Source organism: Trichosurus vulpecula, chromosome 2 (assembly GCF_011100635.1).
Source record: "Trichosurus vulpecula isolate mTriVul1 chromosome 2, mTriVul1.pri, whole genome shotgun sequence".
In the NCBI taxonomy this organism is placed as follows: Eukaryota; Metazoa; Chordata; class Mammalia; order Diprotodontia; family Phalangeridae; genus Trichosurus; species Trichosurus vulpecula.
The window spans coordinates 147,278,357-147,296,814 of NC_050574.1; the positions used below are offsets into that span (position 1 = coordinate 147,278,357).

The 18,458-nt window shown below is 37.3% G+C and overlaps 1 protein-coding gene and 1 pseudogene across 1 annotated transcript in view; both read left to right on the forward strand.

The window, feature by feature from the left end:
* The window catches only part of TRPC6 (transient receptor potential cation channel subfamily C member 6), a 179,731-nt gene that overhangs the window by 114,383 nt on the left and 46,890 nt on the right, over positions 1–18,458 (forward strand). The window contains exons 3-4 of the mRNA XM_036745152.1: positions 16,021–16,206; positions 17,501–17,665. Of these exons, the coding sequence (XP_036601047.1) occupies positions 16,021–16,206; positions 17,501–17,665 (351 nt within the window). The remainder of the gene's footprint in view (positions 1–16,020; positions 16,207–17,500; positions 17,666–18,458) is intronic.
* Positions 9,590–10,786, forward strand: LOC118837983 (annotated as a pseudogene).

Here is an 18,458-nt window from a genome sequence, read left to right on the forward strand (position 1 = left end):
CACAGTCTCCATAGACCTCTCTTCCTGTTTTCCTAAGCTTTCCTGACTTTTTCTTTGGCTTTCTGCTTAGAAGTTTGTTCAGTGTTTTTTGTGTTTCATTTTGTAGGAGAGGTTTTGGGTGAAGTCTGACAGTTGTTTCATTCTCGCTTCTTGACTACATTCTCTCCTTATTCTGAAGGCAGCTTTTTTTTTTAAAGAAGATGCTTCAGTCTGAAATCTCAAAACTTGGGGAAGGGAGAAGTGCTGAAATGTACCAAGGCGAAGGAAGATGAGAATAGAGAGGGCACCCCTTGAAGCTAGGAAGTGATAGGTTAGCACAGACATAATTTTTAGTCAGCATGGAGCTTATTAACTTACTTTTAAGAAGTTTAGATAATTTTCTTGATAATGATGTATAAGATTGTTTGGAGTATGTGTTTTAAACTTATAAATTTGACATAATGGAAAGTAACTATATTATCCTATCATATGCTCTTGATGTGACTGTCAGAGATAAGAAAAATTGATTGGGCCCTTAGTTCATCCTAGAATGACATTTATAATGTTAATATGTTTGGGAACATATTCTTGGGAGACAAAAAAAGGGGAGAAATAAGAAATGGTCCACTGAAGTATCTCTAAAGCATGCACTTGCTGACTACATCATTGAGATAAAAGATAAATGACCTTCTATTTGGCTACTTAGCAATCATAGAGTAGCTAAAGGTAAAGAAAGCCATTTTCCTCTACTCTACCACATTCTTTCCTGTGCCTTAATTTATAGCTTGTTATAAACAATTGATCAAGTAACACTCTAATTAAAAATTAAAAACATTTCTCTAATATTTATAGCAGGTCTTTTTGTGGTAGCCAAGAACTGGAAATCAAAGGGATGCCCATCAATTGGGGAATGGCTAAACAAGCTATAGAATATAACAGTGATGGAACATTATTGTGCTGTAAGAAATGACAAGCAGGATGATTTCAGAAAAACCTGGAAAGACTCACATGAACTGATGCATAGTAAAGTGAGCAGAACCAGGAGAGCGTTGTACACGGTAACAGCAATATTGTTAGGTGAAGAATTGTGCATGACTTAGCTATTCTCAGGAGTACAATCCATGATAATCCCAAAGGACTGATGAAGCATACTATCCATCTCCAGAGAAAGGACTGATATTGTTTGAATACAGACTGAAACATGCTATTTTTAACTTTCTTTCTTTCTAATATGGAAATGTTTTAGATAAAAATTATCTTCAAACAATATTAATTAATTTTACACTAAATGTAATTCACTGTCATAACATTGCTGGAAGCTCATTTTTCTTTGCATTCTGTCTCCTTTTGACTTTATCTACTCAAAGAAAAATAATAAAGACTCACAGGATGGAAGGACCACCAGAGGCCAACTAGTGCAATTTAAACCCAAATAAGAATTCTTTCTACAACATACCTACTGTATAACTGATGAATCTATCAGTCTTGAGTCCACTTAGACTGTATCATCCTTTAGATCATCTCTCTCCATCTTGACCGCACAACTACCCTTGTCAAATGCCTTGTTAAAATCCAGGCATACTAAATCTATAATATTCCTCTGATTTAATAACCTATAATAAAAAGGAAATTAGTTTAGTCTAGCATGATTTGTTCTTGATGAACCTGTGTTAGCTCTAAGTGTTCAACACTTCCCATATTTCAGGAGAGATATTGACAAAGTAGACTATATCTATTCTAAAAGCTCTCAAATCTTCTATTCATTAATGTCTTCCTTCTATAATTTTGTCAGGAAGTGAAGTCAAAGTCACCGAGCTAGAGCAGGAAGAATTCATCTTTTTCCCCTTTGAGAAAATCAGGACTACATTCACTTACCTCTAATCTTGCACTATCTTCTTTCAGAAACCATTGAGAATGGCTTTGCAAACATGTTCACAAATTCTTATGGTATCCTGTGACATCATTTTTCTATTCCTGATGACAAACACTTTCTGAAAAGAAACGCCCTATCATCTATTTTTCACCTATCTTGGGTTTTTATTCCATCTTATCCAATTCTATTCTATTTTTCCAAGTCTAAACATTATCCCTATACATTATTGGTAAGTGCGAATGAATGTAGTTCTTTCTTTTCTTGTAATTCTATGTACCCTGACTAGAAATTGTTTCCAATTTTTGATCTTTTAGCAACAAACAAAAAGCTCTCCTATTTTATCACGGCCTTGTCTCCTTTTGGGCTGCATTGTTCCTGACATTATTCTTAATAATAAAAATAACTTTTTATTGTTTATTTTCAGTTACCTTCTTTTGTTCTTACCTACTTTACACATCTTTTTAAAAGAGATTCAAGGTGACTGAAGAGCTAATAGGATCATAGATTCGGAGCTGGAAAAAAACCTCTTCATTTTACAAATGAGGAAATTAATGCCCCAAGGGGTTAAATGCCCAGGGTCACACAGTAAATGTCTGAAACAGTATTTGAACCCAGGTCTTCAGGTCCTGTGTTCTATTTCATGCTTCCTCTCAGCTGGAGATGCCTGTTTATCTACAAGTGTTTTTTTTTTTAGGGGGGAAGGCAGGTCAATTGGGGTTAAGTGACTTGCCCAAGGTCACACCACTAGTAAGTGTATCAGGGTCTGAGGCCGGATTTGAACTCAGGTCCTCCTGACTCCAGGGGCAGTGTTCTACTAACTGTGCCACCTAGCTGCCCCTACAACGGTTTCTTTAGGCAGCCTCTCCCTTTTTATTCTTATTTGAATAAAACGTGGTTGCGACATCAAAATTTTGTTCTTGAAAACTTGTCATCTTTCTACAGTCAAACTCCCCTATACAATCGTTGACCAGAACTGTCTATATAACCTTTCTCTGAACTTCTAAAAATTCACTCCTCCTAAATATAGCATATGCATCGAACTGTGGTTGGTCTTCCCTTTATTATCTATCAAGAAATTTGAGATGTGGTCACTTCTTCCTGAAAATCCCATTAGTTCTACTTCTTCTTCTTCAACTACTTCCTCCTTATTGGAGAGAACTAGGTCCGGAACATCAGTTCTCTTTTCACTTCCTTCACCATTTGAAGAATGAAATTGTCCTAAGTTAAGAATTTAGTATTCGTTCTGTCTTTAACTGGGAAACGCTCTATCAGATATTCGGATAATGGATCCCTTCATCCTGCCCACCAACATGCACGGATCTAGATGCAAACATAAACAGCTCCACCCTGCCATCCACTGAAGCTGTTTTCCAATGTAATTTCTCCTTTTTCTTGGCTAAACTCTTAGCAAAAGCTCTACACTTATGGCCTCATTTTCTTGCCCCTACACTCACTTCTTCACCCTTTACAATTCTATCTCTGACCCCCAAATTCAACTAACACTGTTCTCATCTGGGTTATTTGTGATCTCTTAATTGGTCATTGCTGTTGAATTGTTTTTCAGTTGTGTCCAACTCCTCATGGGGTTTTCTTTTCTTTTCTTTCTTTTTTTTGTGGAGGAGGGAAGGCAGAGCAATTGGGGTTAGGTGACTTGCCCACGGTTGCACAGCTAGTAAGTGTGCCAAATGTCTGAGGCTGGATTTGAACTCAAGTTCTCCTGACTCCAGGGCCGGTGCTCTACTCACCGTGTGACTGAGCTGCTGCCAGGGGGTTTTCTTGGCAAAGATAGTGGAGTGGTTTGCTGTTTCCTTCTCCAGCTCATTTTACAGATGAAGAAACTGAGACAAATAGAGTTAAGTGACTTTCCCAAGATAACATAACTAGTAAGTATCTGAGGGTAGATTTGAACTCACAGAAATGAGTCTTCCTGGCTCCAGGCCCAGAACTATCTACTGCACTACCTAGCTGTCCCACTTAACTGTTTAATCCAATTAAAAAAAATTCAGTCCTTATCTTTCTTGACCTCTTTACAGTACTTGACAGCATTAGCTACCCTCTTCTGGATAGCCTCTTCCTTCCCTGAATTTTTCTGGTGCTGCTCATTATGCATTGTCCTTCTACCTATCTGGCTACTAAATCATATTTGTAGAATCACTATCTACATGCAAATGTATCCTATGGCTCTATCTTGGGCCTGCTTCTCTCTATGCTCTCTCTTAGAGAACTCAGTAGATCCCTTGGTTTCAACTACCATCTGTCCAGATGGCTCCCAAATCTAAAACTCCAACCCTCATCTTTTTTTCTGAGTTTTAGTCCCATATCTCCAGCTACCTGCTGGACATCTTCACCTAGATACCTCATAGACATCTCAAATAGAACTCATTCTCTTCACCACTAAACATGTCCCTTCCTCCCTTCTCATTGCTTCAGCTCCCATATCCCTCAACTGCCAAGTCTTATCAATTTTACCTCTATATCTCTCACATCCTTTCCTTCTCTCTACTCACATAGCTATAAACTCAATTTTAACTCTGCATACCATTTTCCCTAAACTCTTAGAGCAACCTCCTAACAGGTCTCTGTGTTTCTATATCTCCCCAGTCCAATCCATCATCCACTCAAATTGCAAGATTGATATTTTTAAAGCTCAGGAATGATCTTGTTACATCCTTGCTTAAGAAACTTTACAGCTTTAGGAGGATCTGCTGGAACCAAATAGTCTTCTGACAGAGTTTGAGAATTTAAAATCACCTAGATACTTCAATAAGACATCTGAGTAGGCTATTAGCGAATAATTCTATATGTGATTATGCATATATTACTAGTTAATTCTTGTAAACACTTATTTGAGCCCATTTAAATTATTTGGTTTATTCAACATCTTGGGCTAAAGACTATCTAATTTTTTTTTTCTAATGTTGTGTAAAGAAGTGCTTCCTTTCATTTTTTACTTTAAAGTTTCAGAAAACCCCTTCAGGTTTTTTGCTTCTCAGATGTGGTTATCTCTTTTGTCTTTTCCTGCTCCACTATGTCTTTCTTGCCTGTACACATTTCAGTACATTGCCATTTTGGTTCTGTAGAGGGTTAAGTATAGGGTTGGTATCTTCTAGTATGCATGTTCAAAAACAATGCGATTTTTCAAAAGAGTAGATGTTCCTTAAGGACACATCTATGTCAAAGTGAAATTTCTGTAAGTAGAAAATCAATCTGGTTGCCTAGGATCAGCCCTTAGCAGGAACAAAGAGAAGCAAACAACTCCCACTGTGTGCAAAATAACTTGACCTGAAGGCACACAGCAGAAGAGAAGATTCATACTCCCCAAATTGAATGAACACACCTTAAGAACCGGAAGGACTTTTCAGATGCCTTATATTTTTTGTCATTCAGTCTTCAATTGACATCATATAGGCAAGCAGAAAGCTGACACAGAAAATTTCCATCAAAAACAATTTTTATCTCCATGGAACTTAGATTATGCAAGCACAGTAATTCAGCTAATGAAAAGGCTGCAGCACTTAAAGGAATCCATTCTGTGGTTCCTTGACTTTTTAAAATTCAGTGCAATTGAGAGAAACATGGCAAAACTTATGTGAACTGAATCAAAATAAAGCAAACAGAACCAGGAAAATTTATGTAATTGTGTGTATGTGTATATGTATACATGTAAATATGTGTGTATGTATACACACACACACACACATTATGTATGTATGTGTATTTGTTGTTATTCAGTCATTCCCATCATGTCTGACTCTACATCCCCATTTGGGGTTTTCTTGGCAAAGATTCTGGAATGGTTTGACATTTCTTTTTCCAGTTCATTTTATAGATTAGGAAACTGAGGCAAACAAGGTTAAATGACTGGCCCAGAGTCACATAGCTAATAAGTGTCTGAGGCCAGATTTGAACTCAGGAAGATGAGACCTCCTGACTCCAGACCCAGCATTCTATCCACTGTACCACCTAGCTGCCTGTGTTATGTATATGGATATAAACACAGTTATATGTAAATGCACATATGCATATGAACCATACATATGTACATAAATGGTATATTATATATATATGCCCAATTGTATACACATACAGTATGATACACATAGCACATGTGATAATATATAGTATAATGTATGATATATCATAGATGAATTCTATAGATATATGCATATCATATAATTTATATATTTGATATATATCATGTGTGATTTATAGATATGATATATACACATGTATATATATAGAAATGCATATAAATATGCATACATATGTGCATGCATGTATGTAGATGTGTGTATATATGTATATACAATATACATATATATCTCACAACTAAAAGGAAGCCAAATACCACATATCTATAATGACCAATTCCAATATTTGCCCCTAGAGAAAAGACGAGGAACTATACCTTCCTCCTTTTCCTGGAAACGTGGGAGACTAAGCATATGGAATGGTTAGCACACTCTCAGATGTGACTTGTGTCAGCTGGTTTTGCTTAACTGTTTCCCTTTACTACAAGGGAAGCCTCTCAGTGGCAGTGGAGGAGTATATCTGAAAACAACTATCTTGCAAAAACAGAAAAAGAAAAATCATCACCAGAGGCTTCAGATAGGAAGAGGTAAAGAACATTAGATTAAGGTCAATGCCAATGATGCTAAGAAGATAAGAAGACATGGGAAAATAATAATCAGGACATCTCACAATATCCTTGTCTTTAGTTCTTGCTTTAAATTAATGTCTAATTTCTTTTTAAATGCTCTTGTAGAATATGCTTAATTCAATTTAGTAAACATTTATTAAGCACTTAGTACAGCATCAGAAGCACTGTCCTAGGTGTGAGGGGAGATACAAAGAGGGATATGAAGGATTCCCTGCCATTTTGTAGTGTAGTAGAGGGGATAAAAACATGTAAACAAGTTGATTAATGTACATATAATGAAGATTGTTTTTCTGGGAAAGGAGTCCATGACCAAACCATCTCTCTGCCTGCCCTCAGTCCACTTGGGTTCAGATCATTTAAAGTGCCTGTTCTGCACCCAATTCCTAAGTCCCAAGTTAGACCCTGCAGATAGGACCTTATTTTTTGTTTTTGTTTTTCTAATATACTTCCTCCTAATACTGACAAAATTCTCCACTTCCTCATGTCTTTACACATGTAGAACCAACCTTAAGCCAAGTGGACCTGAAGAGAACCTGAAATTGGTAATAAGACTGACAATCCTGATAATTAATCATTGAACTTAACTATTTGGATTTGAAAGAGGTTAAAATTTCATAAGAACATTATAACTCCCTGTATTCTATCTCTCTTTTAGGTAGCTAGGTTTCTCGGTGGATAGAGTGTTGAACTTGGAATCAGGAAGATGAGTTCAAATCCTTCTTCAGACACTTCGCTATATGGCCCATGTTAAATCATTTAGTTTCTTTCAGATTTAGTTTTCTCATCTGTTAAATTGAGACAATAACCATACTTCCCTCACAGGGTTGTTGTAAGGATCAAATAAGATGTTTCATGTAAAGCAAAAGCACAATATGATGCTAGCTAATATGATACAAGGCCTCATTAAGATAAATCTTTGAAAAAAATTAGACCTGTGATCTGGTTGCTGTTTCACATGCATTTTAAACATCAGTGCTTTAAAAGGAGCATCTACTTTTAAAAAAATTAACAATTGAGGTCCTATAAAAAAAACCCAAAACAAAAAACCCTCCTTATATTTGATCTGTTAGTCACAATTTTCCTTTTAAAGGACCCAAAATTCCAGACTGTACATAAATGACTGGGTGGCAAAGTTTCCATTTTAAATATTGCCATGTGAATTTGGGGGAAGGGATATTTAAAGCTTTACATATACATTTCCTAGGATGGAAATGTATGTAGAGTACTAAAAATAAATACTTGTTGTTGTTATTAGTATAGGTTGCTTCTGGGAGGATGCTGTCATCATTTAGTCTGAAATAACTTTGAACACCAAATTATCTAAGTATACACAGGCTGCCTCTTCACTCGTAAAGACCAACCAACGTACTGACAGAGGCTTCTCCTAGACATTTTTAAAAGCCTATTTTGTTTTTATTTTTTTATTGACTTACTTATTTCTGCAAACATTTATTATCTCTCCTTCTCATTGCTTCTCCTCAAATAATAAAAAAAGAGAATGAAAGCCCTCATAACATACATATATAATCCAGTCAAACAAATTACTCCACAGGCCATGTTCAAAAATATATTTCTCATTCCACATCCTAAGTACATTACCTTTCAGACAGGAACGAGTGCTATGTTTCATATTCAGTCCTCCTGACTTGTTTGTCGTTGCGCTATTCAGAGTTCTAAAGTCTTTCAAAGTTCTTTTGCTCATGATGTGGTTTATAGTATAAATTGTTCTCCTCGTTCTGCTCTCTTCACTCTCCATCAATTAATAAAGGTCTCCCTATTTCCTCTGAAACTATCCATTTCATCATTTCTTATATTACAGCAATATTTCATTCTATTCACAAACCACAATTTGTTCAGTCATTCTTCAATAGATGGGGACTCCCTCAGTTTCTAGTTTGGGTGGCTACCACAAAAAGAGCTGCTAAAATATTCTTATACATACAGATCCTTTTCTTTAATCTCTCTTGGGATTGTCCTGGACTCAAAGAATAGTGCAAATTTGCACTGTCCTACCTTTCAGGTGGTGAAATTCCAGAGATCAGAGGTCACTTTTATAACTGTATTACTTGTAAAAAAAAGAACTGGTAGATTTTAGAATTTACATTCTAGAATTTATATTCTCCATCAAGCAATTGGCATTCTCCACAAGAAGCCAAATACATTTAGTTCTTTCAGAGTTTCATAGTGTTTTATATGCATGTCAAGAAATTGCACATTGGGAATGGGCCTTTAGCATCTCCTTTTAGGAAACTAGCCTCAGATGGCTCCTGAGGTTGTGACATGCCTGAGGGTTAGCTGACTTTGCTTATCTTGTTAAAAACAGACAGATGGGGTTATGCAGACATGGCTATTTCTTGGTGGCCCTGTTTACACTTTTGAGCAGCTGCCTGATTAGCAGCTGTGTAATTGAACTCTACTCAGCAGGATGGGCTACACTTTGATTTAGCAATTTATTTCTGTAGAATTTACTGCAGGGCAAAGTAGCCTTTGGGTCAGTCAACATTTATCAAAAGTCTCCTTTAAGAGAGTAATAAAGAAAATCATTGTAAAATGTAAAAGACCATTATTATTTCTGGTATTGTTGACATTATTCTAATATTGCAAATCGTGTCTTATCTTGTTGCCATTTTTTTGTTATTGTTGTATAGACCTGTGATTTTTGTTGTCATTGGGGGCAAGGAAATTTCTTCCACCAACGCAGATATATAATCTGTCTACTAGTGTTAGTTACTAGCACACCGAGAGATTGAATGATTTATCCAGGCCCCAGTTCTCCTTGACTAAGATCAGTTCTCTGTCATAACTATATTGTACTATTTTGTCATTAATGACAATGAATAGATGAATTTCTTGCTCTTGGGGAATTTTAGGATCAATGGAAGATCAAAGACTTATGAAAAAGGCTCATTATTACATCTCATAAAAACAAAAGTTATGATACACACAGATGGGATGGACGGTGAGAGCTGGGAACCACAGCCCTTTTCCCTGGTTCTCCCAGGCAGAGCAGTCACGGGGCAGACAGCAGCACTGGGAATAGCCCCTGTGGTGTCTGGGAGGCTGTAGTCAAACTGCAGCTTAAGATGCCGGACCTAGATGAGGAGGAGGATGACATGGAAGTCTTCAGCAAGGATGCCTCCCTGATGGACATGAACTGTTTTAGTTCTGTGATGCCAACATCCCCTTTATCCATGATAAACCAAAACAAGTTTGAAGATGAGCTAGACTTGAAGGACCTTTTCATTACAAGTTGATGATCCCAAAAGCCAAATTACTACAATTGAAACTTTCACCACCTACAGAGTTACAACTAAGATATCTCAGGATGAATTTGATTCTAGTGAATTTGAGGTTCGAGGACATTATCAAGATTTTCTTTGGCTAAAGGAAGAAGTACATTCCATCCTCATTATTCCTCCTTGGCTAGAAAAATTAGTAAAGAAAGGCATGGTGGAATGGTTTAATGATAACATCATTGAGACTCGAAGAAAGGCACTGCATAAATTCTCAAATTGAATTGCTGATCACCCAACTTTAACTTTTAATGAAGACTTCTAAGTTTTTCTTACTGCACAAGCCTGGAAACTCTCTTCTTACAAGAAACAAGGTCATGGATTGCTTAATATGATGGGGAAGACAATCAGAACTGTAGTATCCTCAGTGAAAAAAGTTAAAAAAACACCCAGATAAATTCACTGAAATGAATGATTACATAGGAACATTTAGCCAGGAGATAAACTTAATAGACAAAATATCTCAGAGAATTTACGAGGAAGAAAAGGACTATTTTGAAGGAATGAAGGAATATAGACCAATCTACCCCTGGTGGTATATCAGAAGAGGATCTGGTTGACTTCCTTAAAGGTGTGGCCAGCTGCACTGATAAGTATTGTAAGGCCATTGAAAGAAGACACTGCTTTGCATTGTACGTGAATATGTTCTTTAAAGTGAAATTTTAACAGGGGTTATGAAAAGAAGAGACTAAATTCAAGCAGAGCTAGTTTCGAGAGTCGAAGCTTTGACCTACAAAAAGACCGAAAAGAAGTTGCTTACAGAAGAGACTGGAAAACTAGAAGATAAGGTGAAATGTGCTAATAATGCTCTGAAAGCTGGCTGGGACAGATGGAAACAAAACATCAAAATAATATATCAAATTGGCATTTACAGATATGGCTGAGAAGAATATCAGCTACTGTGAACAGTGCCTTGCCACATGGGAGTCCTTCCTTACAACTCAGACCCACTTTCATCTGGAAGAAATATCTGAAGATTAACCTTGAGGACTTTTTGCCTAACTTTTGGTGATATAGTGCCTATCAACCAAAGACCTTCTTTATGGGGTGGGCCATGTTTAATGCTATCTTGTGTTAGCTGTGTGCTGTGGATAAGTCACCTAAAGCAGCATGGCACAATGGAGATGGTACTGAACTTGGAACTACATATGAGACCTGATTGAATTTCTTCAGCTTGGCTACTTAATACCTATATACCTTTGGTCAACTCACCTCTTTCCTCTGGGCCTCAGTTTCCTCAGCTTCAAAGTGAAGGAACTGCACCAGAAATCTTCCAAGGTCCCTTCCAGTTGCAAATGTAGAATCCTATAATAAATAGACACTGGTTATTTTATATGTTCTCTATTGAGGCAGACCAACAATGAAATAGAAGTACAACATACATTTCAACCAGTCTCTGGATTCTCCAGATTCCTTCATTCTCAGGTTGAGGTAGGTGGCTGCCAAGGTCCTTTCAACTCAAGTTGTGTGAATGTGATTCTGGTTGCCCGTGTCACAGGAACAGAAACAGTGGGCCCAATTGAAAGAAAAGTGAATGGTTTTGTTGTGTGTGTTTGTTTGCCATCACAGTGAGTGATCAGTATCCCTTGGATAGCTTCATGAGACACCAGGGATCCACAGAACAAAAATTTAGGAACACAAGGCTATATCACATCTCTTCCAGCTTTGAAATTCTAGGATTCAAAGTGACCTAGTAGTGATGAACTAAATTCTAGCTTTCCCTTCAGAGGAAATAAAACTCCAAATACCATTCTGTGATCTGTAGATATGGGAAGCACACTTTGGGACTAAAAGCATTTGCTATCTGTTCTTCCCTATGATGTCTATAATGCATGGGGCCAGTGACTCCAGTCTGGTGGTTCTGGTGGCCACCAGGTTTAAGAGATGGAACTGAAAACTTCTAAACCATATTTAGTCAATCTTTGACTGACATAGTGATACTGGCTGGGAGGAAGAGAAGATTAAGTACAGTATGATTACCACTTTTTTTCTCTGTGTAGCTAGAATTCAACACTAGGCCCACCATTTGAAATCACTAATAAGGAAATTTCTCCATTGAAGGCCACGAACCTCAATTATCCTGTAATTCCTGATGGTCTTTAAGCAAAAGCCATATGACTATTTGTTGGAATATTGAAGAGGGAATTCTTCTTTAATTATGCGTTGGATTCAATGGACTTGGGGGTCCCTTCCAACTCTGAGATTTTGTGATTCCATGAAACTATGACCCAACCCTTCTCTTCTTTGTAAAGATGGGAGAATAGATTTGTACTACATGAATGTCAAATTTGATAGATATTTTAGTTGGTTTTGCTGAATTGTTTTGTTATCAGAAAAGGCTCTCTGGGAAAGGGGGCTAAGTAGGCTATATAGAGAAATTGAAGTTATATAAAACAAAAAAAAAATTTAAAAATATCACTTTCCTGATAACCTGTTTAGAAGTTCCTAATGGGCATAGAGTCAGGTCCCCTTTAACTATAAAATAAAAGTTTGAATGAAATGATCTTTGAAATCCATGTCATCCCCAAAGGTCTAAATTAAAATTCTCTCAAGCCAACTTTATATATCACTAGGTACCTTCTAATTCTTCCACATTGTCCCTCCTTCCTCATTCCCTTTTCCTCAATAATACTTTGACTGTCACTTAAGACCACATTTCCTAGGATAAAGTTTAATGACTGACAAGAAGGTAAAAAGAACACAAAGAAGGAATGATAGAGGAAGAAATGGAGAGAGGAAGGAGGTAATGATCAGAAGGTAGATGCTACATGGTCTAAGAGATCAAAAAGGTTCTCCAGATCTCAGTCAACTAGGAAACATTTTGGAGGTGGAGGCATGAGGTGCTAGGGACTTGTGGTATACGGATATGACTCATAATGATCAGCACTGTTAAATTAGGCAGTTAGATTTCCAAAACAACAAAAACCTTTATACAACATTTTAAGGTTTGCGAAGTGCTATGATATGTTATCTCACTTGGTCCTCAATAGCCATAACATCCCATTGCAGTTTCACGTCATAAAACAGTAACAAGGTTCAGGACCTAAGGTCACTTTCAGCTCTGGAGATATGATCACAAAATAAAGTACATATAAAGTACTTTGCAAATCTTTAAGTACCATATAAGTCTTACCTGTTATTATCATCATCCTATGTCCAAAAGTAATCACCCTCGTAAAGATGACATTCTGATTCATAACAGTGGAGGCGGAGGTGGGTCTCCCACTTGGGCACCCATTTATATGTGTGTTTGTACCTCTGCATGCAGTCTGTCATAACTTGACCTTTGTCTATCATGGGAACACATAGCCATTCCAGTTGTGATTTATTTTAAAAGCAATGTTCTTGGGAATAAGAAATTGGCCTTTCGCCCACTCAAGTATTATTTTCTTGACATGTTCTGTAACTGTGAGACGAAGGTCTTGGCAGTAACATTGCAGTTTCTTTTCAGGTTTTTTACTTTGTTGTAGTTATTTTGATCAAGTTAAGGAGCTGCCAGTGAGGAAACCTCTCCTCTACCTATGTAGATCAACATCTCAACAGTCTTAAAGAGTTGTCTGTGGCAGCTCTTAAGTGGGTTAAGTGACTTGCCCACAGTCTGTGTGTGTCAGAGGCAGGGCTAACATCCAGGTCTTTCTTACTCTTTGGCAGGCTCTCTGTCTACCACAGCTTGCTGCCTCTTAGCCTCAGTTTGACTGGATAGAGAGACAGGTTGTGAGATTAGGAAAGTTCCTCTATCAACCCTCCCTTTACCATCTATGGAATGTGGAAATATAGCTTAATAGACCCAGAACATGACAAAAGAGGATCTTTCCCATGTTGTCCTTCTCAAGAAAAGCTCATACTCAAAAGTCTTCTTAGAAAAACGATCACAGGCAAATATCATATTCCTAAAGGTCCATAGGGAAGGTAAAAGTAATACTGAATTGGATGGGTGGGAGGCGGTAGGAAAGTAACTAAGAGGGATTTCCTCTTCACAAATCTTTCCTCTAGTTACTCTGGCAGTTCAAACTCTCTTCCACTATTCCTTGTTATTGCTTTGTCAATTAGTTGTGTCCAAATTTTCAATGACCTGATTTGGGGGTTTTCTTGCAAAGATTCTGGAGGGGTTTGTCATTTCCTTCTCCAGCTCATTTGACAGATGGGGAAACTGAAGCAAACAGGGTTAAGTGACTTGCCCAGGGTTACCCAGCTAGTAAGTGTCTGAGGCTAGATTTGAACTCAGGCCTTTCTGACTCCAGGGCTGGCACTCTATCAGTAGATAGAGTACTACCTCCCTGCCCCTTATTCCTCATTATTCTGCTACTCATTTTGTTCCCTCAGGCTTTGCTACTGGGGAGAGAAAGTTTCTAATCAAAAGTGGTTGCATTTTGATTTATCCTATAATCCCTTCAGAGGTGAGGCATAGCTTTTAGGAACAAGGAAGTGATAGTTTCATTGGGGTGGGTGGAGCAGTGCTAGAGGGGTAAAGTTCTAATACTATATCACAAACCCCTATCGATGTGCCCTCTCCAGCTCCATCAATTATCAGGACCATAGATTTGTCATAGTTGGTAGCAATTGGGCCATCTCACTTAGCTTTTAGAAACAAGCATTTACTAAGGAGATACAGTACATCTCCCCACCCCTAAGCCTGGGACATACTCTCCCACAAATATACATATAGTCCAGGAGAAAAGTGACTCAAGTGCTTTTAAAATATTGTCTCATTTTATCCTCAGAACAGCCCTGGAAGGCAGGTGTACTTATCACTCCCATTTACAGAGGAGAAAACTGAGGTACTCAGAGTTTAAGTGACTTACCCAGGGTCACATGCCTAGTCATTGCCTGAGGCTGAATTTGAATTCAAGTCTTCCTGAATCTACAACCAGCACTTGATCTCTGAGCACACTTGACAAAGGGGTTACTCATCCCTCCTTTTGCCAGTAATTTTTTTCTCCCTTTCTTGGGCTCATCATAAAGTTCCCTTTCAGGATGGTATGGCATTCCACTGAGCTCCCGGTAGAGTCCTTAATATACCTTTCTTCAGACACCCATCAGAAGTCCAAAATCATTCAACCTTTTGAAGTTCACAAAGGTATCAAAGGGATGTGAAGGAGAGGCTTTCTCCTCCTGCAACCCCCACCCTAAATCCTTTTTGACTAGAATTGTTTCTACCTCTAAGCCTGATCATCTTATTATCTTATACAAAACCCACAGGTTTGGGAAAATTGACCAAATCTCTTCAGCCAGTCCCAATACATTTTCTGTGTAAGGTCATTCCATTTCATCTAATGGTTTTCACAGATGCTCAATTAATTAAGGATTTGTCATACTTATTTTAATGCCTGATCAATGTATTCATTACAGATGTTCTCATCTGATTAAGGCAGTTATTTTAAGTGAGTTGGACTGAGCGATTGGTTCATTCATTCAACTTACCCCCACCCTGGAAATCTGTGAAAATGAAAATCTGTGATTTTATGAATCTCTAATAGTAAGATACAAATCCTACATATCTCATAGTGTACGTGGAAAAAAAGCATTGAATTTGAGATTAGAAGACTGGGATTTGAGTTTTTATTCCGCCATTTACTATGCATGTAGTTTCAAGTCATTTAGCCTTTTTGTGTCTTAGCCCCCTCATCTATAAAGTGGGAGTAATAATTAAAATACTTGCCTTGTTTATCTCTCAGTTTTGTTGTGAGGATTGAAGGAGATCATTTGTATTAGATGGTTGGTAACCAGGATGAACTACAAACAATGTGAGTTGTTATTGGTAGTGGTAGTAGTAATAATAGTAGCAAATTGGAAACTGTATTCTAAGAATTTGTCAAATGTGTACAACAGTCTTTTCTAACAGAGATGTGAAAAAAATTAGATAATTCAAGTAAAAGTACTTTCAGAATGCCAGAGAAAGAGTGACCATAAATTGTTACTTTTTCCCTGCTATTGACTCATCATGTGATTTTGATAAAGTTTACTTTTTCTAGGCTAGAATACACCTGAGTTCCATATAGATACTGGTAATATTTCCTTCTTTGTTATGATATAATAGTAAAGTTTTACGCTTTGCCATTCTAATTTAGCAGAACAGTAAGTAAAAAGTATTCAATAATGTTGAGGCAATAGATTTTTTTCTCTGAAGTTGTTGACAAACTTACTGGTCCAAGAAAATTTTCTCCTTGAGTCTAAAGTTGTAAAATCAGCTCTGTTATTATGTCTCCTTTTCCTAGAATGACTACAAAAGATTGTCAATGCAGTGCAAAGATTTTGTTGTCGGACTTCTTGATCTTTGCAGAAACACAGAAGAGGTGGAGGCCATTCTGAATGGGGATGTTGAAGTGAACCCTAACAATGGAGACCATGGGCGTCCAAGCCTTAGTCGTTTGAAACTTGCTATTAAATATGAAGTCAAAAAAGTAAGCTCAGGCATTTAGCCCAGTTTATTTTTTTTCCTTTTTGCTTGTACTTTTATTGATGTTGAATAGAGATGATACATTGATAGCCTAAACATTATCCCCTCCAAAAAACAAAAACAAAGCCCACAATTCCATGCAACTAGAACTCTCTTTAACCTCAATAGTTAAATGGACATCATTTAACCAACAGAGAAAGCTAATGAGAGGTAGCATATTGCAGTGGTTAGAATGTTGTAGCTAGGAGAGATCTGGGTTGAAATCCTGTCTCTGACACTAACTTTGAACCCATAGACAAGTCATTTTAACTCTCTGAGTGTTAGTTTCTTTGTCTGAAAACAAGGATGTTCATACTAGCACCGATCACACAGGATCACTGTAAGGCTCAAATGAGCTAAGGTTGTAAAGTCTTCTGTAAATCTTAAAATTTACAAATGTCCATAGACCTACTTGCCCCTCTTCCCAGTGTGGTACCATTACAAAAACCCAACCAAGCCTAACGATTCCTGGGCCTTTCTATTTGCAGTGCAGCTGAGTCTCATAGATATGTTCTCTTTCATTTAGAGTGACAGCAGGGATCATCTTCTTTCATTTGTATCCCCAGCATTTAGGTGTTCTCATCTGATTAAGGTAGTTATTTTAGGTGAGTTGGGGAGATTGATTTGTTCATTCATTCAACCTACCCCAACTCTCTCAACTCAGAAAATCTGTGATTTTATGAATTTCTATAATATGACAATTTTCCTTCAGTTGCTTTCCAAATTTTACATATCTCATAGTCTAAGTGGGAAAAAACATTGAATTTGGGATCAGAAGACTGTTATTTACTCTCCATGTAGTTTTAAATCACCTAGCCTGGGTGTCTCTGAGGATTTGAATTGTGATTAAAGTTAGCTGAGAATAAACATTTTGCCTTATTTCTGGTCTAGTCTAATTTGGGATCCCAATTTGGGATGAATACCTTTGAATCCTCTCTTGCAATGTCCTTCTTAGTGAGTCATTCCTCTTTCTTCTTTTACCTCCTTTTCCCTCTCTTCCCCCTTCCTGCTTTGGGAGAGTCTTAGCCAACACGAGGCAGGACACACAGTCTCTCTTCATATTGGTCTGCTATAGTAGATAAAACATGCTGGGAACACTTGCTAGTTGGTTTTATGTTCATTAGCTGAATGTTTTTCATCCTGCATTTGTACCCTGATAAAATGTTCCTCCTGTAGGGCTCAAAATGATATATTTAAATAAAAAGTAGGATATGTTAATTTTCTATTAATATTTTCCTTTCATTTGATCTTTGTTCCAGTTTGTAGCCCATCCAAACTGCCAGCAGCAGCTTCTCTCCATCTGGTATGAGAATCTCTCAGGCTTAAGGCAGCAGACAATTGCTATCAAGTTTCTAGTGGTCCTCGCTGTGGCAGTTGGCTTGCCCTTCCTGGCTCTGATTTACTGGTTTGCTCCATGCAGCAAGGTGAGTTGGTAAACTTAAGCATCTCAGTTTGGAGCCTATCCAGTTGGATTGGACAAAGTCAGTTGAAAAGTAGGAAATATAATTGAACATTAGAATGACATGAGGGGCTGTTACAGATATGTGATAAGACATTGTTAAGGTACTTCCCTTTTAAAATCTACCTTACTCTTGTTGATCCTTTGGGACCTTAAGGATAGAATCTGTCTCTTTAATCAAGCTGTTTTGCCCGAGTAATGTATATGAATTTCATTTTTATATTGTAAAACGGATCTTGAAATTATTCAAACTGGCTATTTTTGGGGGGAATAGAAATAGAACAAGAAATATTATATTATTGCAATAAATTGCAGAATTAACCAGATTTACCAGTAACTAACTATGTCAGGTCCACTACAGCCCTCTTCACCTTGACAGTGTCCTTTTCCTCCTTTGGAAATGGCTTCATTTTCATCCAAAACGTTACCTTTAACTTTTACAAACCGATCTTGTCTCTTTGTTATTCTGTTATTCTCTATTTCTCCCTGAATGCTTAATAAAAACAATCTGTCACCCTCCTAACAAAATCTATTGCCCTCTGCTCTCTAATTATTTTAGAAAAAAGTAGTTTCTTTCCATTCTATCTGTATGGCAGTGTTTGGTGATAATATAATGAGTATCAATAAATCCTGATTAGCTTGTGAGTAAGCATATAATATTATCTACATTATTATATAATGCACATACATTATATACTTGAACACATTAATGACCTTTGATTGCATCAATGTGGGAACTCCTTGAACTGACACATCAC